This window comes from Astatotilapia calliptera, chromosome 18 (assembly GCF_964374335.1).
Source record: "Astatotilapia calliptera chromosome 18, fAstCal68.1, whole genome shotgun sequence".
Taxonomy (NCBI): Eukaryota; Metazoa; Chordata; class Actinopteri; order Cichliformes; family Cichlidae; genus Astatotilapia; species Astatotilapia calliptera.
The window spans coordinates 10535223-10559870 of record NC_137439.1 but is presented as its reverse complement, the minus strand read 5'-3'; the positions used below and the strand labels follow the sequence as shown (position 1 = coordinate 10559870).

Genomic DNA, 24648 nt, shown 5'->3' with positions numbered 1-24648 from the left:
TAACGTAATGTAACTACATATCCCCATGGCCCAGTTTGAAATGTTAAAATCTTCTCTGACTCTGCAACAACTTTAATCTAAAAAATGAAACCTTTAAGCCTTCGGTTTCCATTCATTCTTTTTTGATCCTCCGATTTAGTTGTTGAATTTGATTCTCCATCAACAGCTCCATTAAAAGTTCAGGTTCAAAAATGTCAGAAAAGGAAGAATAATACTAAGTGAATCATTTTTAAATCTCATAGCTTTATTCCATTAGTTCAGTTTCTTTTTAAAATGAGTATATTTCATGGCAATTTGAAACTAAATGCCAAAGCCACACTCAAAAGTCCTTTAAGAAGGAAGAGAAAAAAAACCTGTGAGATAAAAATTATTTTATTTTAGAGCCACTGCCAAAGTACTGTATCATTTAAAGAATTAAACCAGAAAGATTCAGCCTGTAAAAATGCACTGTATTCAATAGTCATGGGTGAAAGTGGGATTTGGCAGATTGGCTGCAGTGTCAGGAAAACAATCATTTAGAATTTAGTCACAATATTGTGTATCATGAACTGCAGTAGATTTCTTTGTGTACAGCCTGTGATCAGCTGAGCTGTGCTGCTGCCCTTTGTGCATTTGAACTGAAGATTGAGGCTTATTTCGTTTGGTGATTTGGTCATTGGCTTGAATTTAAACTAGATTCCCAAATTGACCATAATGACCATAATAAAGTGACCATAATCTATCTGCTAAGTGAATGCACATGACCATTTCCCTGTTTGGCAAATAGGCTGCTGTCAGTCCCCACAAGGCTGAAAATCAGACACTTCTGGTCCCTAGCCAATAAATCAGTGTAACTCTAATTTAAATTGATGTCTGATACTGCTAAGGTAACGTAACACTGACCATGAATACCAGTCTGCTCTGTACCACTCTGGTAAAGAGCATTACTGGAAACTGCAATATTACAATCTATCTAGATTTGCCAGAATTAAATTGTACTAAATTATCTAGTTTGTTTTTCAAGAACGTTTGCAACATTAAAAAACTTGATCTATAGAGCCTGTATCTTATTAACTAACTCTAACCTTAGTTAGAACACTCCAGATATGCTTTAAATTTCCAGTTTCCCAAATGCTACTTACCTAGCAGTCTTTAAATATTAGAAGAATCTCACATTAACATTATTTTTCTTTTCCTGGGAAATACAGCAGATATATAAAATAAAACTTTACTCCATTTATGCTAGCGCTAAGAAGAGGAGCTTACATGTAAGTACTCTGGCTACAATCCATCTACACAATCAATGCATCACACGAAGGAAAGACAGAAAAAAATGATGTGTTGGGATCGCACGTGGACCGTGGGATATCATTAGTTTCTTATTACTGAGCAATTATCTCCATGCCGTCAACTTCAAGCAATACCAGGTTGCAGTACGCAAAAAATTAAGTCCCTTGACAGCATTTTGAATTAACCTGTCATTAATCAGAGTTAAATGCTCAATAACTAAAGGGCCCAGAATGCCATTCTGGATCATTCATTCCCACTTTAACACCTGCCTACAGGATTAAAACAAAAACAAATCCTTTACACCTAAAAACTTTTAGTTACTTTTTTACCTGCACTACCCTCAGCTCCCATGTGAGGAATCGGTGACTTGTGATTATTTGAAATTATATATTTTTCCTAAGTGCTGCAGTTGATTTTTAATTTAATTTTAATTAGATTTTTAAATGAATGTTCAACACCTGTTATTATTTATATTTAAACCACATGCTGAATACTTGACCATTTTAAATTGCTTTTATCGGCTTTCCTTGATCAAACCAATTAGTCAGTTTAGTGATCCTTATGTTAAAAAAGTTACTGGGCATCAAACAAAAATTATGTAGAATTTTTAAACAAAAACATTAAAACCCATGTTTTTCATTTAACAGAAGGTAGTCAAACACCACCCCCACACCTGGCCAAAAAAAGACGATTTCAAGCTTAAAATATTATAAAAATATTAATGTATGTACAAGATAAGTTAAATCAGGGTTGCTCGCACAGTCATGGACATTTCTGTCACCAATCTCAAGTCAAGTGGCTTTATTATCATTTCAACCATGTCCAGCAGTACAGTACACAGTGAAGCGAGATAACATTCCTCCAAGAGCATGGTGCTACATATAACATCCATCCATCCATTCGCTTCCGCTTATCCTTTTTCAGGGTCACGGGGGGCGCTGGAGCCTATCCCAGCTGTCATAGGGCGAGAGGCGGGGTACACCCTGGACAGGTCGCCAGTCTGTCGCAGGGCCAACACACAGGAACAGACAACCATTCACACTCACATTCACACCTAGTGGCTATTTGGATTATCCAATTAACCTATCCCCACAAGCTGCATGTCTTTGGACGGTGGGAGGAAGCCGGAGTACCCGGAGGGAACCCACGCAAACACGGGGAGAACATGCAAACTCCACACAGAAAGACCTGATGTTGGAATTGAACTCAGGACCTTCTTGTTGTGTGGCAACAGTGCTAACCACCGTGCGACCGTGCTGCCCCGGTCAATTAACACAGGACTACATAAAATGCAAGTGTGCAAAAATTGCACACACAAAAAACCCAAAACAAAAAAAAGTACAACACCAGACAGAACCATTTGTGAGAAATGTATTAAGCTGATGAGGATTGAGTTCCTTTCAGCTCAGAGCAAACGAAACAAAGGCAGATAATGAATAGACTACACGTACAAACAACAATCAATGTGGCACTTTAGGTTTTGGTGAATATTTGAAAATGTTGTGGAAGACCTATTTCTAAATAGCACAAAGGTCAATAAAGCTGAATTAATCCGGTTCCCATGGAGACCATAAAGATCTGCTGGAAATCTGTGCATATACATGTTGTAGATGTTTACCTGACTTGTTACCTGACACTAAAAACCTAATTCCCAGATGACTAAAATTTATGGGCAGTGAGTCTCTCCACAGTCCAACCAAATATTTAATGAGTTTTTTACATCAGCTGTACAGCCATGCTGATTTCATAACTGAAAATTATGCAGCTGTGTTAAAAAAAAAAGTATTTATTCCATCTTTGTCTAACAGCACTTATTGTACTATTGTACAGTATAATACAGGCTAAAATATAATATACACTATGTTTTGCTAATTCAGTGCAAACAGGTCCAGACTCCTACACTAACACGATTGTAACCAATCACAAAAGGGTGTTGGAGTCACCGCACTAGCCAAACGTAATGAATGCACTCTCCCACACGGGCCATTCGTGGCATGGTAATGAGCATGAGCCTTAGTGTTGTGGAAACGCGCCACCTGTCAACCAGTAACTTTCCCACAACCTACCTATCACCTGTCAGCTACTATAAGTTGGGCTTTTGGTAGGGTGCGGTCGAAGGGGACAGGGTGAGACACGGACTCTGTGAGTGACAGGTTTGAATTTTAAATGAGAGAAAGAAATCCCTGCAACAACAACAACAACAAAACCAAAAAGTCTCCACAGCAACAAACCTGAACTGAATATGAATTACACTTGACTGGTTAAATACTGGTATTATTTTCATTTCCATTTCCATATAATACGACTGTCACTTTAAGTATAAAGTAACAATAACAACAATGACAATACATATTTGTGCATTTCTTGGTTTATTTGCAAGGAGAAATTCCCTTAAAGTCAGTGTGCATATTTTTTTTCTGTCTTTCAAATGAAAGTGGCAAAAACTGGAGCTGTGGTCTGACGTGACTTGTTTTAATCCATACAGAATGATAATCTTGAAACACAAAAGATTAAAGCTCCAGTTCATCTGGAGTTCAAGTGGTGACTTTTGATACATCTGCAGACTTGATAAACAACTGGCAAGATAGTGTGTGCATATCCTGTACAGTATTTAGGACAGGTGTGGCAGTGGGTAAAGGAGCCTGCACACTGAATTACAGCTCCACTAAATGTTAAATGATTGAAATGGGCAACATTTTGTACCTTTTATATCAACGTAAATGTTGCCTCTTTTTAGTCGAATAAAATTTCATTCAGTGTGCAGACACTTTTTTTTTCCTTGATTAAAAGGTCGTCTGAGTGATGGAAACAAAATAAGTAAAAATTGCAATAGACCCGTCATGCATCAGTCATTTCTTTCAGTAGATTTCTTTAACATGACCTTTTCTGTATTTGTCCAGGCAACGACAATCCTGAATTTAAATGTCTTGAAATAAATATATAAACTTGCAGAATCTGTAATCAAGGGAAAAAGGTACCATAAACAAGTACTGACCAATCATGATTTTAGGGAGGAAGGCCTTAAAGAGACAGGAATTGAAATATACTGTTGTCAAGAAGATGGACTGAGATGCTACTATTCTAGTCAAGTCCCAAAATAAAAATACAGAGCATAAGAACTGAGATTGATAGATTTCTTTTAAAGCTCACAGACGTGTGAATCAAACATCGCATGTGCCAGGTTAGATTAGACTAGTTTAGATGAAACTTTATTAATCCCTCGGGTGGGTTCCTCCGGGAAATTCAGTTATAAAAGGAGGTCATAAAAAGGTTATAAAAGGTTATAAAAAGGAGAGGGACTACTAGAAGACAAACAAGCCACAGAACACCAAACACTAGCAGTACTAGTGTGTAGTGCAAGGGAAAGCATTGCACTGTGGCAGTTAGTACTGGTGCCTAATAGCAAGAAGTAATCCATCTTCCTCCCACGGTCCAAAGACATGCAGTTAGTGGGATTATGTTAACTAGGTTAATTGATTCTAAATGGGTGTTTACCCCGCCTCTTGACCTATGATGACTAGAATAGGGTCCAGTATCCTTGCACCCTAAATTGTATAAGCAATGGCTGGATGGGTACTTTGTAACTGAGGCCTAAATTAATATTCACTGTTGTTCTGCCTGGATGGCAAAGTGTGGGCAATAGGAAAAAAATGTGTATTCCCTGACCAGTTTGGGGCGGTTGCTTGAGATTTTCCACTAAGTGAAAATTGGTCACAAAGGTCCTTGTAGTTGCTTTGGTAAGTGACAAATTGAGACAGTTGCCTGTAGTCTGCACAGAAGACACCTTATCTGCAATCACAAGCACTCCTGGCTTACTTTTTTTTTAAACGTTTTTTTTTTTTTTACCTTTGAAGGCCACTGGTCTCAGTCTCTACAATTTTCAAGTTTCACTTCCACTCATTCCCTCTTGCACGTTGTGCTAAAACACAAAAGCATCAATACTGCTGGTGCGTCGTGTGCTTTGGCTTGTTTTTCCTTCTAATTTGGGTAACCCTGCACACTTTGTGTTCAAGACAAGTCTGTAAGCAGGTCTGTCTCTACAAGCATCTCTACAATCCATCAGTGTGGGAGCACAGGACTCCCAGATGGCACTGAGCTCACGGAGGGAGAAGGCTGCAAAGGTTGGTATAGATGAAACTGCTGTGTTTGTGTTTAAATAATGCACCTCCTGTACATTAAACCTTCTGTTGCTATTACAATGGTACAGCGCTGCACTTTTCTTAGCAACAACAACATTATTTAAGGGAAGACCTCAAGCCCAGTATAAGCCTAGCGCTGTACTGACGTCAGCGTTTACAAGAACAGTGATTGTACTGTCAAACACAGGTACTGCTTCAAACATCGGCTTAAGGGGAAAATGGAGCATTTTAAACAGCTTTTACTGACTAAATTAACAATTTCACTCTGAAAAAAAAAAATCAAAACCAACTGGCAAATTACTAAAACATGAAAGCAAACTTACGCTGCAGGTCTTTTTCATAGCTTCTGCAGTTAATTAAACACTATTCACTTTGGGAAGGTAATATTTAATTTCAAATGTCACTGACAAAAATTCTCTGCATCTCATGGAACAATATCTTGATATAAAGAAACCTAGACTTCATGGTCGATAAGCGTATTAGCTCCACTTATCAAAGCTCTGACAAACAGCCCCAAGCAAAAGAATCCCATCATTATCCATGACCCGAGCCAAGACCTTAACTCACTTCACAGGAGAAAACAGCATTTGTTTTGCTAAAAGAGTCTGATTTATGCATTATTCAAAGAAGGATGAAGCGTCTTGGAACTGAAAGCTTCGTGCCAGTTGACAGGTTTATCATTAAAAAAAAAAAAAAAAAAGCTTTGCTACATAACAGCTTACAGTCTTTGTCGTCAAAGAGAAGCAAAGCCTGCCAGTGTTAGTGCCATGTTCTTCTTACCAGACATGGCAACAATGCTGTCTCTGTGGCTCTGTGCACAGCAGCCATCAACCATTTATGAAGATTTACTGCGCAGAAAAAGCGGAGTAACAAATGGCTTAAGGTCAGCAGAGGTGAGCAGAAGCCTGAATAGGTTTGTTAAAAGAGCACCTTTTTTATGACTCCAGAAAGGAGAATGTAGAAAAACAGTGTGAGGTAACTGGCAGACTCTGAAAGCTCCGCAGCCTATTCAGCATGTTAATGGGATGCCTGTCCAAGTCCGGGGAGTAAAAGCCATGGATTAGCAAAACAGATGAGGACTAACTTATGAGATTTCTCCAGGGACAGAGATCAAGACAAAAACCTAAAACCAAGAATTACACACAGAACTACTGATTATCATTGATTTAAAGCTTAATAATCAATTAAATCCGACTGGTACTGTTGAATAATTTACAGCAGAGTCCTCTTGGGCATCACAATAGGGACTAATCCCAATAACTGTGGTACTATTAAGTCCTCCCGAGCCGCTCTCAAGCCACACCAGGTCACCTCTCTTACAGTAAAGAAGATTTATGGTGGTTCACATAGAAATGTGCTAGGATAACACCCTCTCACTCCTAGTTTTACAGCTGACTTACAGTGCTTTTCATGTTCATCACTGCACATTATGATCACGGTAAACGATGCTGCACACAAATCAGAATACTGAAAGATGTGCTACAAGGAACAAAGAAATTATTTTTCCTTTTTTCAACGTGTAACAAATTAAACTGACACATTTACACAAAGCCACATACTGATTAAGCATCCATATTAAGTTTTCAACTCTACATCAATCACAACACTGAATCAGCTGTTCATTGTTACAGGCATCGATCTAGTCAAAGTCAAAGTAGTTACAATGTAGTTAAAAGCTACGTGATTAATGTAAATTACTTCATCAAAATTTTATTTCTTTTGCGCTTTAGAGTAACTTTCACTTACCCTTGATTACTTCTTTATTCTAAAAAAGAGAAAGAAAAAAAACCTCTACACATATTCTCTTCAGCGTTCATACTAAGAAGTTAACGACCTGCAGGGGAGAAACGAGAGACAAAGACACTGCAAGAGATGCAGGTGGTCTGAAAACAGGGAGGTGATCTGGCCCATTCAGCACTTTTAGCAGCTCTGGAGGCAATTACGACAATTTCAAACTCTTAGTGTTTGATTGCTGCAATTTGTGCAAGAAAATTTCACTGCTCTGAGTCATAACCACAGAAAAAAAGAGACCCCTGAAACTGACAATGATCCCATTTTTAAGCTTCTCAGTAACCCAGTACACGCTGTATGTGCATTCATGTAACCAGAAACACCAAATAGTTGCTTTTACATTTTTTAATTAGCTTAAAACTGACTAAGACAAATGAGAAAAGAGTTGTAGCCCTCAGCACAATTCACTAAATCTATTGTACATTCTCCCCGAAGCATCATGGGAAAAGATGATCTGTGAGTTTTTAACTTCTAAAACTTTAAAATTATTAAAATTTGCTTAACAACATTAAAATGGCCCAGTGTTAATGCTAGAGCTACAATTAATCAAGTGATCAGTCAGTCGATTGACAGAAAACTAATTTATTTAATATTCATTCGATTGGAAAAAGCCATTTTAAATTTATTCATGCATTCATTTTCCCCAACTCCTTATCCATTTCAGGGTCATTTTAAATCATAAATTACATAAATTACTGATTTGAGCTTTGTGATATGGAGCATTATCCTACTGGAAACAGTCATCAGAAGATGGGTATACTGTGGTCATAAAGCAACAATACTCAGGTATGGTCTTGCATTTAAACAATCATTGTTACCAATGAGCCCAAAGTGTGCCAAGGAAATATCCCCCACACCATCACCGGTCCGCACCATTTATACAAGGCTTCAATGGTTCAATGTGTTGTGCGTTCAGAGACGGTCTTCTGCATACCTTGGTTGTTTTGGACTGAGTTACTGTTGCCTTCCTATCAGCTCGGAGCAGTCTGGCCATTCTCCTCTGACCTCTGGCATCAACAAGGCATTTTCACCCAAAGAACTGCTGCTCACTGGATATTTTCTCTTTTTCAAACCATTTTCTGTAAACCCTAGAAATGCTTGTGTGGGAAAATCCCAGTAGATCGGCAGTTTCTAAAATACTCAGACGAGACTATCTGGCACCACCAACCATGCCATGTTCAAAGTCACTGAAATCCTATTTCCCTTCCACCCTGATGCTCAGTTTGAACTTCAACAAGTGCTCTTAACAATGTCTGCATGCCTAAATGCACTGAGTTGCTAACATGTGCCTGGCTAATTAGATGTTTGCATTAATGAGCAGCTAAACCCATGGGTTTTTGTAATGCTGATCATACAATGAGTCAAGTTTATATATATATATATATATATATATATATATATATATATTTTTTTTTTTTTTTTTTTTTTTTTTTACTGCTGTATAGCAACTTTGAAACCTTAAAAACAGTAGGCTCAGAGGGAGCAACTGTTTGTAAAGCCTTGTGCTGGGATTACTATGATTTGTGTGTCAATGCATTAAAAATCAAAAAGAAAATGCAAAGCAGTAAATTGCAGCCCCAGAAGCTGTTGTTTGTTGGGCAAAAGAAAAAAAAAAGGAAAAGGGTGAATTATTATTTGTCACTTGCTGGGACGCTCTCAGAAGAAAAAGCGCAGCTCTGTTTGGGGAGATGAGGGCTTGACAATTTCACAAGCAGATTTTAATACTGCTGCCAAGAGGTGATTGCCTCCCTTTTCACACAGTACTGTACAACTGTAATCTGAAGTGACTAGTTCACATCCAATTTAGGGCTGAACATATAACAGAACACCACTGACAGGATGCATTACAGCTGAGGCAGCATAGACTATTATGGTCACACTCATTCTTCTTGCTTAGGACAATGATGGGCGATCCATCTTTGTCAGCCACGCGACAGTAAGTGCATTACTTAAGATCACACTGTGAGTGTTGTCTGAAATTATGCAGCAGGCTACACGCTTTGTATTTTATGTTTTGCAGATTATTTGATTGAAATTCAACAGTACAGCAAATGTAAAAAGAAAAACAAAGCAAAAAAACCAAGTTGTTCAACAGCCTAAACATCACAGAAAAGCTTGTTCGAGTCATACACTGCTAGGGGATCTGTGTGAGCAAGTTATCTGGTCTGCTGAGAGATTCACAATTCAGCACCTGCTGCAGTTAAAATGTCAAATGCTGGACTGGGAAAAGGAGAAGGGAGGATAGTGAGGAGGAGGACTGGTAAAAATTTACAGCAGTATACCTGTGAAAGACTCTCATGCCTGACCACAGCGTACCACATTTCATGCAGTTTCAGGCTCTCACCTTCACGTCAAAACAATCAGCCTCTACACAATCACAGAGACAGTCACATCAGTTGCTTTTTTCCTCAGCAATGATTCAGACAAAAACACAACTCTTTCTGGATTGCTCATGGTCATCTGTAGACCTGATTAATCCTTCAGATGCTCCGTCACACTTGAGTCAAATCTGACTGAGAGAAATCAGCGGTTGTCTGGTGATTGCATTCAACTTTTTTGTTGTCAAAGACTGGCTGAAACCAGTTGAGGCAAACAACTGGTTGCCCAGAGGTGGAGTATGCGTAAAACACACACAAGAAGCATGGATCTCACATGAAGCATATAAAAGCAACAAATCTTCAGATCCGTGAAGGAGAAACCTGATTTAACAAATGACTTTTTTACTTTGCAAAAACACATTTTTATTATTACATCTCTATTTTCATTTCTTCTACTGCTCCTAATGCTCTCTTTTATATTCTACAGTTATTCTTACCTCCTGAGTCATATTACTTTTTGCTGTTACAGCTTTATAATTTCTCATCCAAGACCAATGAGGTTTTATCTTATCTTCGAATGCCTGAATAAGGGCAATGTAGTTCTTTAAAGGACAAATAAAATGCTGAGACTGTGCTGGAGACACCGGTGTACAGATATATTCCTAATGCACAGTGACATACTGTGAAGCTTTCTGTTAGGAGGACGTTTTATCTCTTTAGGGTGCTATTTTCTGAGGCCACACAGGCATTTGATCTAATAAGGCTTATTAGATGAGGCTGGCTTGCCACATGACCAGTGATGCAGGTGTGTGTTTGGGTGTGTGTTCACCCAATGAAGCGTATTCGGGAGCTGCAAAAAAGAGCAGAAAATGCATTTAAAGCTTATGTGCCTGCGGACTAACCATCATGTCTACCTGAATTACTGCCCAGCTGGCAGAATAACCAATTCGTGTGAGCCTGACACGACTTTGTTAGAGTCAACTGCAGAAAGATTTTATTCAGAAAGCAAGGAGGCTTCTATAAAAGGAGGTATGACAAATGTCTGCCATTTTTAAGCGTATTGTTGGTGACATGAAAGTAAGAGCTGTCTGCCATTTTCCTACCAAGAATAATCAGATCGTATAGAAAAGCAAAAAATGAAAACACCCTGTGGCCATAAAATTATGTTGACACTTATATAGACATGACAATGACCCATGTAAGTGATGCTGCTCACTCAGTACTTACCCAAATATGGAGACAGAATATTTGTGTATAGCCCCAGTGTTTACCCATGTTACTGTGCACAGCACATCTGTAAATATAGGTTGAAAAATAACACTAAAAGACAGATTTGAACTAAAAATATGCTAATTAGCCATGTGCTCTTGTTCCTCATGATAATTATCCGTGTAGTGATGTGGTGATTAATGCATGCCAGTCAGGTATGCCGCTGAAAGACTGTCCAGCTAAAGAATGAACTGAATAATCGAGTTTGTTTTTCTTTCAAAATCCAATCATGATTAAGTGATAATGCTTCTGATAAAAAATATTTTTCTTGTTTTTCCTTTTTTGTTTCATCCCATTCATCATATTCAATTCCCTGTCTAAAACAAGCAGATAAGATTCAAACCTTGGATTTGGAGACACTTTCCAACTAATACTTGTGATCATATCTGTAAATGTAAGTAAAAGACAGACTTCGCATATCCCGTGTAAATGTGGTGCACAAAACACAGACCTGCGGGCTAATTTTTAAATCACGTCCACTGCTAATACTAATCCTATGAGAGTAAGGCTTCAGGCTTAAGGTTTTCATTGGACTTGTCTGCAACCATGAACTATGGCACTCAGAGCAGGTCACCTCATAGAAAACAACCGCTCTCCAAACAGCAAAAAAACAACAAAAGCATTTTAATGCAGGAGTTGGTCTAAAGGCATCTTGGCACTACCCAGTGGTCTTTTGTGAACTCAATAGATTATGGTTGAATAGGTCGGATGGAGCATACATTACATTGTATGCTTTAAAGAAAATGCATCACGAAAAACAACCATCATAAGTGGGAATAACCAATAAAGATATCTTACAAGATAATGGTGGGTTCCTGCGCAGCTAGATTTCTATAGACGGTGGGTGATAATGACCAGAGAGATGCTCACACCAGAGACAAAAAGACCTGGCTTAACTGAAGCTGACCTGTAATGGCCCCAAACATTATCTGACATTACTGCTAGCAAAGAAGATGCAACCAATTATTAAATCCAAGGATTCACTTATTCTTCCACCAGCCCAGGGATTGTTTAATAAGCGTGCTAATGAATGTGTTACCACTACACAGCTTTAATATTTGAGATTAGACAATTTTGTGGCCATAAGGTTTAATGTTTACTTTGCCACAAAAAATGATTAAAGAACTCAATTCTTTAATCTTAGCATAATACATTAAATTCCTGTCTGTCTGTGTGTTTGTTTGGTGCTTTGTCCTCAAACCCTGAGCTGTGTTCCCCTGGAGGTTCTTAATTATATGGGATATCACTGCTTTTATCATAGATGGGACAAAAGGATTTGTGCCTTTTTGACATTCCAGATGGATCCATTGGAAAACCCAATGTCCACTCCCTTGCTAATAGCTTTGCTAGCATCACCCAAATGTGATTACATCACTAGCACAGAAATGGAAATGGATTTTAAGGAAGACTGCACATTGCCTCCAGCTGATAGTTTGCTTTTTGTCAACAATTGCCTTTCTTTCTCTGATGAGGTCACGAGTCACTGATCCCTTCTTCCTTTAGGAGGGAACACTAACGACTTTCCTGTTCCTCTAAATTGGCAGCCTTTGACCCAGTGAACAGCCAGCCGGAACGCCATGTTATTTGTGTTTCAGGGTTTCCAGTGGCTTCATTTAATAAGATAATTTCATAGCAATTAGAAGCTTTCAGAACTGAAATGTAATGTCATTATATGCTGATGTTGGCAAAGCGCAACACGCTCTGAGCTGATTTTAGGGCTGCGTACAGTGGAAATCACAACTTTATGTGGTGCGAGACAATGAATTCTCTTGCTCTCTTTTCTCTTTAAACTGCTCGTTGTTATGAGCATGAAATTACAGTTAAGTGGTGATGCTGCAAACACTGCGATTCAATCTTCCACGTGAACCGACCACAGCAATCCTATCTGCTGTTTCTTCTCTTGACATCCAAAACACAAAGCAATTACAGACACAGTCACGTACTGCGCGCCCTGTAAACACAAGACCGGCACTGCTGCAGAGTTATTTGACATTGAAGCCAGTGGCTGCTCTCAATTGCATCAGGACACAGATTGCATCAACAAAGTTCAGTAATTGAAACTTTCAATCACATTCCTTCATTTGAGTTAGAATATTTCACGGTCAGACAGCAATTCTCAGCTTTTAAGTCTGTCACACTTCAAAGCTTCTGTGTGCTGGAAGTATTTTGTCAAAGCCACAATGCATTGAGACAGCAACAAAGAGGAGAACCACATCTGTAAGGTGAAATTCTAGTTACTTATTTATCACAGATCTTCTATGTAATAATCTGACTGACAAGAACAGGTTACACAATACTGTCTGCAAATTAAGCTTTTGTTGTTGTCAAGACACCAAAATAAATATGTGGTAGCTTTAAGACATTAACAAGATGAAAGAGTGCATTTGAAGTCAATACAATTAGTTTATCATCAGGAATACCCTAAAAACAGTCAGAAAATGTGTTTTGAGTCATTAATATTTACATGAAGAAATGTGCACAATGGTTGATTAAATCCATTCTTGAGATTAAAAAAAAAGAAAAAAAAGATGCAGACGATGAACAGAAAGGTGCTGAATATAGACATGTTTACTCCCATAGATATTATAATATAGCCTATTATTATGTCAAGCCCCGGTTTCGAGTGTGCCGATCTGTCTCAAAAAAACCTCCCATCCAAATGTTTTTGGATGACATGGAGTGAAAATCTGTTAGCTAACACTAGCAAGCTTGGTTAGTGAGCTGCAAGGATAAACTGTCTCAGTGTATCAGACAGGGAACAACTAGAACTATCAATGACAAAAACAAAAAACCCAACTCTTCCTAAATGCAAAATGTTATGTTCATAATAAAATAAGTTACCGAACTTGTAACTTTTTTTGTCCATTCCTCATACCAAGGCTGCTAGCTTGTGGTTGGCTCTGAGCACAGGATAGCTTTAGCTACTTTTTCCTTTGTTAGCTTTTTAAAAATATCTATGTCCAGCTCAGTGGGGCCGATTTCTATCCTATTTGGTCTGTAGTTAAAAGCATTTTCGTAGAAGGTTCCTCTTTGATCATATTGAGGAACCTTCTACGCTAGCAATGTTTTAGCATGTGGCTCTGAGTGGAAGCAACTATTTACCTGCACCACTGTGTGCATGCTGCCCATTTGCAAAATGCAATTTGCAAAATGGACCAGCTGTCAGTCTGACATGACACTGACAGCTGGTCATACTGCAGAGCAGAAACACTGGAGAACAACTTGTTCCAATTCATGGCAGGTCTATTTAAAAGGATGAGTTATTTAAAAAGGCTTTATTCAATCATAATCAACTTTTTGGTGATTATTATTATTATTATTATTATTATTATTATTATTATTATTATTATTAGACTTTCATTCTATAAAATTGTTTTCAATTATGTTTTCTAGAAGACTAACTGGTTAAAATCATTTGTGTCTTTGTAAACTGTACTAACTTTGACTCTATTGACTGTATTGAGTTTGAACCATCTTAGTCCACACATTTTATGACGCTGCTCTTTAATAATTAGAATAATAGCAATTACATTGATTAAGCCACACCAGGTTCTAGGATGTTTTCTATCGGGTTAACCAATGAAATGAAATGAAAGCAGCTACAGCCAACAGCAGACACAGAATGGCACTTTGTCGCAAAGTTTTCAGGACGATCAGCTGTATTAATCAAGAATGTAAAATGAGATTTTTGCAGTTGCAGTCCAACCACAGGTTTGGGGATTGATAAAGTTGAAACTAGAGCCAAAACTCAGATCAACTGTGCCAAAGATATCCTCCCAAAAAATCTAGCTCTCTCACAGACAAATGGAAGACTAAATTCCAGTTTTATTTGAGTGTTTACATACATGAGAGCTGGAGAGGTTTTTCTATTTTTATTAAACAAAAATCTTCCTTAAAGCCCAGAAAATCCCCATGAATGTCTTACCAGTTTTTTCTCTATTGAAAAAAGTCAGGTGTTTCTAACTGACAAAACGGTAAAGAGCTGTTCGCATTGAGAATCTCGTAGACTGTGATTATAACACAGAAGAGAAGCTGTTGAACTTAATGGTGTTTCATTTGAAACTATTTTGGGATGAGTAAGTGCAGACTGCCAGGGGCACTCACACCAATGTGAAGTGGACGGCTGGAGATTTTGAAGCATGGCTGCACAGCTATGACATTCACACTAATAAAAACAGATTAAAATATAATTCTCAACATATATTTGGAGGCACACGAGAGTGGAGCATCTGCTATTAAGTTCATCTGTGACCAGAGTGACTCATTCCTGAAGATGAACTGCAGATGAATCATCCATTTTTGATTCTTGTGCCTGAGGCATTAACAACATCTTCTTGTCAGCTTTGTGTCAAACTTCTGACTTCATGTTTGTTGAAATCAATTCTGACAAATGTTACAGCTGAACTTATACGATCCCCATTTGACCAGTTTGAATCGTTGGTATTGATTGACCACCCTGAGCATTGCTTGTGTTCATCTGAAGCCCAAAGTAAGAAACCGAAGTCCCGTGATTGGAGATTTTACCATTAGTGTCCTTCCTTTTCTTATAGTAGCAGGAGCTGGAGCCAGATCGGACTCTCAAAGACTCTAATTTCATGATTGGGGATTACTTTAACATTTTAACTGGAGTACACAAAAATAAATGAGCTATAACTAAATGACACCTGTGTTCTCTTGAAATTAATGGTCACCTTTGGAGTTTTTGACCATGGGCCATGAGTTAGATTAATGTTTTGATTAGAAGGTACCTAAACAGTTTCTATCCCCTGCACTAATATGCGGACTAATGACCAGCACAAGCTGAGACAAACATTTCTGCCAAGTGCACCTGCAAATACAAATGAATACCAGCCCCTTACTTCTAGAGTAAAGCCTGCACAGAGATAACAGGTAATTTTTTAATCTTTTACCTTGCATGATTTATTGCAAGAGGAGAGAAATAAGAACTGCATTAAAGTAATCAGTGAAATTATAATTAAAGCTTATTTATGAAGTTTTTTTTTAACCTCTGGTAATGTTTAATAAGCAGATCCATGTAATGAATATTGCGCTCTGATTGTTTGCCTGATGAAGACCCAGCAGAGTCAAAATGTTGCTTCTTGTCAGTCAGATGAAATTTATAAGAAACCTGTAATTTTCTACTTTTTATTGAGTTCATTGCACCCTAGCTGGCCTTAATATGTATACGCCATCTCGTTTTGCTGATTTTAATCTTGTGTTCCTCTGTGAACAAAAACACAATTCCATTTTTCTTACAAAGAAAATCAAATCAGGTCAGTTTGGAAGTGGTTTATGAAAGGATATGGATCTCCAGGCATCGGCAGGGGTTTGTCAGTCGTCACATGCAGCCTCTTCAAATCTTCATGACAGAAAGCTCAGGAAGGAACAGATCTCAAATGTTGCCTTTTCTCTAAGGCTACGTTCACACTGCAGGCGAAAGCGCAGACGAAAGCACATCAAATCCGATTTTTTTTTACCCTATGCGACCCATATCCGATCAGTGTGAACGGCACAAACCGATATTTTCAAATCCGATCTGGGTCACTTTCGTATGTGGTACTGAATCCGATACATATCCGATGTTTCAGAAAGCGACTGCTGTGTGAATGGTCAAGTCGCATTAAATCCGTCTTTTACGTCACTGACACAACAGACGCCAATTATCAGCGCCCGAGAAGACATCGCGAACGCTTCCTGGCCATCCGGTGAAACTGCTGGGAAGACAACGTTGGAGAAACGTTAACATTTTATTTGTACTGCATAACCTGCAGATTCTGACAGAAATCTGCAACTATCCTTTGAAGCACCGCTCCTCTAAGACAGCAATAAGGATAACTATTAGGTTATCTACATTATTATGTAAATAACTAAATAACTTAAAGCAAAAATTGGGAAACATGAAGTCCGAAGTCTTTATATTAAGGGCCATCAGTCAAACAATATTGTTTGCTCTGGGTCTAAACCGAGCGCGCTGTGTGTGACGTCTTCTTTTGCGCATGCGGGCCGCTTTGAGCGTTCACACTAGAGCGCGTTTGCTGTCGCATTTTATTTGTAGTGTGAACAAGCAGACAAAAAAATCGGATTTGATCAAAAAATCGGAATTGAGCATTAAGACCTGCAGTGTGAATGTAGCCTAAGTCCCAAATAGTACTTATTTGCAAGATCTTGCATGAACACAGCCTGTCTATTAAGATTTTCTTCCCTGGAGCCACCTTTTCTGGATAGCATTCCTAAGTTGCTGTAAAAACTATCTGAATATCGATTTTCTGAAAGTTACCGAGGCACGGCTCATCTACTATGACAACAAAAGGATGTAGAATTTGTTATGCTATAATCCTGCTGCATCAAAACTTAGCTGCAACTCTATCGACTATCAACTCTATGCAACTCTGAGATTCAGTAACATCAGCATCACTGACTCACTGCAGTATGACTGTTATTTCTTATTTTCAAATCTTATTAAGACGGAAATAAAATTGCCTGTATTCACTTGCCTTTTTTTTTTTAAATCCCACTCTGGACTGATGATAAGTAGATGACCTACTGTGCTTCAAAATTTTAAAACCGTCTTTCTTCTATAGAGTGGGATGAAAGACTTTTTGTGGGGAAGACTGAACAACAAAAAAATTACAGCAGAGCACACGAACAAAGAGAAGCAGTGAAGTGTACATGCGGGGGTCCCTGATTGGCAGATTAGGAACAGGTGTGGAAGAAACCTCAGGCGAGCCTGATGAGGGAGGGCCAGAAAATTATAAAGGAGAGGAAAACCATCAAAGTAAGAAAGTAAAACTGACAGAAGCACAAGAATCAATCATCACAGAGAAGCTTTATTCAGCTGCTCCCTCACTCAGAAGGGGTCGTCACAGTGGATGGCCCCACATGTTTTATTTAGACGGTTTTTAAGCCCTTCCTGATGCACCCTTCAAGGGATTTGTATTTCGACCCGGTCTCGAGCCAGGGATCTTTTGTTAGTTAGATAAATGTATAACTTGAACGTAAACTCAATAAAACTTCCAAACCATGATTTCCTCTTGTGCTCGTCTGATTGTAAGAGTTGTGGTTTAAGGTTTAGGAGTGTCACAGAAGATTTTCTGATTTCAAAATGTGCTGTGGCAGTCTAAAGTTTGAGAATGGCTGTTTCTACTCTATTCAAAAGCATCTTAACAAGTGTCCTGTGGGTGGTTAACAAGTTTTAAGTCAGCCAACACTGCAGTATTTTTCAAACAGAAAGAACACATATGTGTATTGCAAATTGCTTTAATTATAGTTTGACTGAAAAACAACAATAAAAAACTGTATCTGTAGTCTGTCTCTGAGTAACCTCAAAGTTTTCTTGTACTTTACAAAAAAAACAGTTACAGGTGTGCAAATTGCATCAACTGAACTAATCAAATGAAAGCAATTGTTTTGTTTTTTAAAGTAAGTAAAATTATCAAAAGTCAAGTTGTAATGTTGTAGGAAGATTGTAACCAAGGTTTTATATCTATTTCATAGGTTACCGTGGAAAACCTTTCACTGTACGACTTTCCATCACATCTAGTGTGATTTCGTGTGTGTGTGTGTGTCAACAACTTGGAAAAGACTGACAGTTTAAAACAGCACTGCAATGAATTTCTAATTCAAGGAGTTTACATTCTGAATTCTACTTCAAAGAAATTAGGAGTCACATATAGTTCTTACACACACACTGGACATTCTGGACATTGTTTTCACTTCATCACTTAAATCACTTTAAGCATATTTGCACTGCACAAGACATAATGTGGATTGCACAACACTGGTCACTATATTCTTCATTTCCAGTTAATACTTGTACAGCTGCTGTTATTGTGTGTGTGTGTGTGTATATATATATATATATATATATATATATATATATATATATATATATTTCTTCATACATTCTTATATAGTTCTATACTGTGTATTGTGTATTTTGTTGTACAGTTATTTTATTTTCAACTTTAATTTATATATTTTATCTTATTCTTTCCCAGTTAAATTTACCCTTCATTCTAATTTGTGTTGTACAGTTATTTCATTTTTAACCTTAACTTTTTATATTTTATTCCTTCCTAGTTAAATTTACACTTAATTTTTCGTATTTATTTCCTATCTTATTCATAGCCTTTTCCTCTTTTTTTTTCTTTAGGTCACGAGCAGTTGTCTAAGCATTTCACTGCATATCGTACTGTGTATGACTGTGTACGTGACAAATAAAATTAAAAAAAAATTTGAATTTGAATTAAAAAAGGTCAACAAAACATCCAATGCAGTTCTGAAAAATGTAACAATTACTGGATTATTGATTGTTATTATTTAAGAAAGTTGTTGGTTGCATTTCTGTTGTCACACAAGATCCCCGGCTCGATCTGGGGGTAAAACACAAATTTCCTTTGGGTATGATTCAGGAAGGGCATCGGGGTAAAAACCACCAAATTAAACATGCAGAGCTACCTGCTGTGGGGACTTCTTCTGAATGAAGGAGCAGTCAACAGTAGCTGTTGTCTTCATACAGACAGCTCAACCTTCTGACACCTAAGGTCGAGTTCCTGCACACTCACCAGATGCTGGTTTGACAAGCTCGAGCACAACAATTCAGAAAGACATCTTGGGATTTCACTATGTCAAGGCTGATGAGCATTAACTATAATTTTTATAGTGACTTTAAATTGTACTGGCAGCCAACACAGGCCAACACTGCTGTAATGTGCTCCATTATCTTTCTACTTGTTAGAAAAAAATAGCTGCAGCATTTTTAACCATTGAAGACATTATATAAAACTGATAATGTGTTACTTTTTTTTTTTTTAAGTCAGATTAGCATTTTAAAAAGCTGAAATGTGTCTGATCTTTAAGATGTTTCACAGCTAAAACAAATACAGTTGTGACTGTACATATTTAAATCGGGTCTATAAAGCAGTCACTCACAAATGGCAGTAGAGCTGCCAAGTAAGACGTCTTCTTGCCATCAGGAGGAGCTTGGCCTTCAAAGATGGCTGTGGCCCATGCTGCTCCCAGCGATCAAACCACCAAGCCACCTGGGTGCAGTGCACCACCCACTCTGCCACCTGAGCCAAGTCTGCAGCATTAGGCAATAAAGACTCACAGGAAGAAAGAACATTGCTCACACTATCATAAACAGAAGGGTGGTGACACACTTGTGAAAACTCACACATTCGTTTCACAATCTACTTCCGCACACATTTGAACAGAAACACACGGTGGTGCCATGAAGGAGCAGCTGGCCGGGAAGCAGAGACCCAGGTCACGCAGGCCTAGGTGGCAGTGCTATAAAGTGACAGTGTGATTAAAGTCCTGTGTCGTCGTCAGGCCCGTTATCTACTGCCGCTAACAGGCCAGTGCCGATACGCTCCGACAGCCGGCGACTGCAGCTCAGGAGGTGTTGCTGATAACACCCAGCCTCAGCTCGTGCAACTTCCAGCCGCAGTGCGCAATTATGAATCATATGTTTAAGTGGCTGTCAAATACATTCACGTGCAGGACTGTTCATTATCATGGCTCCAGATAGAAGCTGGATTGGCCATTTCCTGTTTATCGCTTTTAGATTATCATCATTACCTCTTAGTTCTCAGAAGAGGATGGATGAGGAGAGAGACACGGAGGACACTAATGGTCTTGACTTGATTTGAAACCAAGACGTCATCATGCCATTAGACTTGAGACAAACAGATACTTTTCTGTGAGAAGATTTTTAAATGTATTAATATGTACTCACTTGTCTTTTGTGTCAATAATTGGATTAAAATGAAGCTCTCTCAGAATGTTCCACATCTCAGCACATCCTAAAAGAACAAATTTGTTTATTTTTTTCCCCCAAACATTTATATTTGTTCGCTCTCTGATGCATTGCTGCTTCACCACAATCCATTTGTACTCTCTTTCAAGCTGTGAGCAGCTCTTTGAATTTTCTTTGAGGAACACGTTCTGCGACAATAGACAATCGACTCTATCCTCAATCCAGTCCACATGTCAACGTGTACGGCATGGATACTAGAAAAGCTGAATCTTCCAGTGTGACACCTCACTACAGAAAAATTCATTTTTATTTTTCTTTCTAAAGTTTAACTGAATATTTACTCAGTAACATAAGGGGTTGATAATGATTTGCCACCTGGTGAGTTATTGTTAGACTGACAACTGATTTTGACTTCTGCAGTGAATCTTGGCCGCCGTGAGTGGTCGCGATCATTACCATCATTAATGCTTCTGCATGGTTTTTTTATGTGTTAATTACCTTGTGCTCATGTCACAGTGTTTTATACCAGCCACTATGTCTTTGTACTTTCCATCACAATCATTCTAATAGTTTCAGCAATCTCCCCCTTAGGACTTTGCTGACATCTGTGAGTCCTTATGTTGAGGCTATGGCTTTTATATCGAGGCAATCCTCTGACTGATGCATTCAAAAACTGTGGCAAAAAATAACACTAAATTCATAGGAGGAATCCACAGTACACAATCTCAATCACAATAGGTGTGGGCTGCATTGAGAAAATGTGTCACATTTCCATGGATGTGCTAGTCAGGCCCAAAAATGCAGCCAACAGAGTGCCTGCAGTCACCTGATCCACAACAATGCATCCAGGTTGCTGCTGTCTGAGGGCTGAATTATTTTGCCGAAAAAATAGCCCTAATCTAGGAGTGATTCGTCTTTTCTGAAGTGTAAAACATTTGGTGTCCTTGACGTTGTGAGCCCGGAGGCTGTAGTGTATACCATGAGATTTTAAAAGCTTAGCTTAAAGGTGTGCTACACATGAATAGTGCTAATAAAAGCTTTACTGTTGTAGAATGACAAGTAGATGGTTTAAGGACTTGAGTCTGTTTAACAAACAAGGGAAACGACTTTGCAGCATGCTGAAGAAGAAGAGGAGCCTCAGTTAGCATATATCTGCGAGGCTCAGATACAGAAACAACATTAAAGAGGGTCTATACGTCCTAACTTAACTATAACAGAGAAACAGTATACACTTAGTAAATAAGGGGGCCCAACAACTTTAGAAGATTTTGAATTTCTCATCTACACTTCGCATATAAACAGAGTCTGCTCAGCTTTAGCACATCGTTGGTTTCCTAATATCTTCTTATGTTTATCAAAAGAAAGACCTAAACAAAGACAAAAGCAGGAGCACAACCAGCAAAAAGTGAGTGTTAATAAAGCCAATAAGGAAAGACTACAGTCTGACTGCAGTCCAGATAAATACAGAGTCCAATGTACAAACACATCAGAAAATGCATGGAACAACAAACAGACAAACTGATAGAGGGAGAGACAGGATTAGGAAGGCAGAGAGATGATGGATGAAACTAATGAGGGCGGGGCACAAAAGACAAACAGGGAAGATAAGCATCAAAGACGCGGGAAAAAACTAAACTAAAGAACGTGGCGCATTATGCCAGGCGCTGTCTCACACTGTGATCCTGGTCGTGACGTAGTCTGCACCTCCTTTTGACCTGCTCCTGACTTAAATCAGCTTAATTGAGGTGGTCTTCACTGTAGCTCCATTTAGATTATCATAACCGCTTTTCTAATTACCCCACAGTTTAATTTCCTCTGTCCAGAGATGACTGAGCTTCCTGACAGGCTGAGAGACAGTTACACGGTTGGCTGGCTAATCAGTCAGCGCTGACGCCTCTCTCCCCTTGATCAAGTAAGCAAGTCGAAGCTGGGACGGCACGTCTCCTAGGCTGCTTGCGGCAATCTGGATAATTAGAGTTGTGTTCGATCAGTGTTCCATCTTTGCCAAGCTGATGATTATCCCCGCATGCAGAAAGCAGTGACAGTAAACCAGCAAACACAGACACGCACAAATTACAAGGTAACGGCAGACAAGCTGCTGTGGTATTTTAAGAGTTATAATATTGCTGTAGACATTAATAAATGTAGTTTGCATGGATAAGGGAAGGAAAGGACCATGTTTTTTAATAGATATTTCATGTCTGAGTGAAATAAAGAATTTCAGAGCAGTGCCTTAGTGTATTATTTCAACATAACGGCAATTATCCCCTTCGCTACCTGTGATTACATTAAAATACTGAAATAAGTGCAGCAAAGTTTGAGGCAAGCACAAAAAAAATGATCGAAAAACATACAGACGAACCTCTCAGTGCTCATCACGTTTTCATTTGACGGGGTTCTTGTTACACATTGAGTTTGGTCTGTGATACCAATCAGCAACGACTGAAGTGCTGCATCTCACCCAGGAGCATTATGTTGTGTAATGAGATTCTTCTCCCCGAACATCCCTCCCTAATCCCACGCTTCTATCTGTGCTTTGTGGGCCTTCGCAACAGCTGAGCCAAGATGAACATGGATGCTCTACATGAAATTCAGTGTTAACCCTGCCATCATGAATAACGGCGAGACAATGGAGCCGAAATGGAATGGATGCTACGCCCATTACCAAACACGTTAATCCTCTTAAGAAGTTAAGGCAGGTCTTGATGACATGTGGGCAAGGCAGAGGTATAAAGCGCTGCAGAAATGAGCAGAGACTAATCTGAGAAATTAGGTTCATCCTAAACAAAAGCAGGCCTCGAGCTTTGATCCCATTTTCATTAACCTGCAATTCTCTCTGGGGAATTGACAGGGAAAAAAAATAACCAGGTGAGCCTCTCTTTAAGTTGCGGTTTGCAGTTTTAACACAGGTTGTAGTAAAATATCCCTAAAAACTTTAACTGATCTGCAACTTAAATCAATTCACTGCTTTTCAGAATGTGCCAAGACGCTGTCGGAGAAGTTGTGAGACCAGCTGTGTCTGGGGGTGCTTAGAAAGACTGCCAGAATCATGCTACCTCATTAACCAGATTTCTCCCAGACCAGCATTTGGCTGATGCCTATAACCCAGGCACAGCACACTTCTAAGGCGCTGTGTAAGAGCTCATTTTTCAAAAAATGGCCCCCAGTGCCATGCAGAGCCTCTTTAGAGGCAAAGTTAAGTAACTCACTTTGATGAAGCCTCGTGAGAGGGAAGATTTGAGACGAGAAAAGCACAGAGCAATGAACAGACCATCAGTACTGATAAGATCAATATTATAGCAACAAACAGAGGGGTAGATGTCAAAGTGCTGAGCAGCAAATCTGTCAGAGTGAAAAAGTGGAGGTCTGCTGTGGAATTCAGTGATGCTGTGCCAAAAACAAAAACAGGGCAACTGCAGTTTGACTCACCTGTCTCTTCCAGTCTCCTTCTTAAAGACCATGTCGCAGTGGTTCATCCTGTCCTCTGTGGTGACAAAGATGCGGGCATGAGGGTAGTTTTCCGACGCCTGCCGCAGCATGTTGTACACAATGCCTTTCCCGTCTTTCCTCATGTTCCGGAGCGGCCCCCACACAACGTAGACCGTGTCGTTGGCCTGGCCGAAGAAGTACTGGGGCTTCTGCAGCAGCAGGGGAACGCTGGTATGAGAGACGACCCTCAGAGTCGTGCGTTGGCCCACATCGTTCTCAAACCCCCGTGTGGGTGCGTTGTTCATCCGCCAGATGCAGGGAGACCGATCTATCTGCGGGCCGGCACCCTGGCCCAACATCTGACCAGAGCTGGACACGATGCTGCACAGTTCGCAGTTCAGCTTCAAGGGCTGGAGGAGAGGAAGCAAGTCCATTAGAACTTTAAGGGCACTTGCAGAGCACCTGTCAAGGCTACTTAGTTTTTGCTTCCAAATTTAGACTTCCAGCCTCTCCTATCACACATTTTCATAGCAAGGACCAAAGACCAAAATGAATCAACAATGATTATGGCTAATGAAGGTAACAGACAAATAAGAAGCACCTGTGATCTATATCTTACGTATTTTCAAAGGGCATGCAGCTGAATTAGTGCATTTCAACTACTAAAAACAGC

The 24648-nt window shown here is 39.1% G+C and overlaps 1 protein-coding gene across 1 annotated transcript in view; it reads right to left on the bottom strand.

Annotated features, from left to right (window-relative positions):
* The window catches only part of st6galnac3 (ST6 (alpha-N-acetyl-neuraminyl-2,3-beta-galactosyl-1,3)-N-acetylgalactosaminide alpha-2,6-sialyltransferase 3), a 108349-nt gene that overhangs the window by 39866 nt on the left and 43835 nt on the right, over positions 1–24648 (bottom strand). The window contains exon 3 of the mRNA XM_026148581.2: positions 23976–24385. Coding sequence (XP_026004366.1) covers positions 23976–24385 — 410 coding nt within the window. The remainder of the gene's footprint in view (positions 1–23975; positions 24386–24648) is intronic.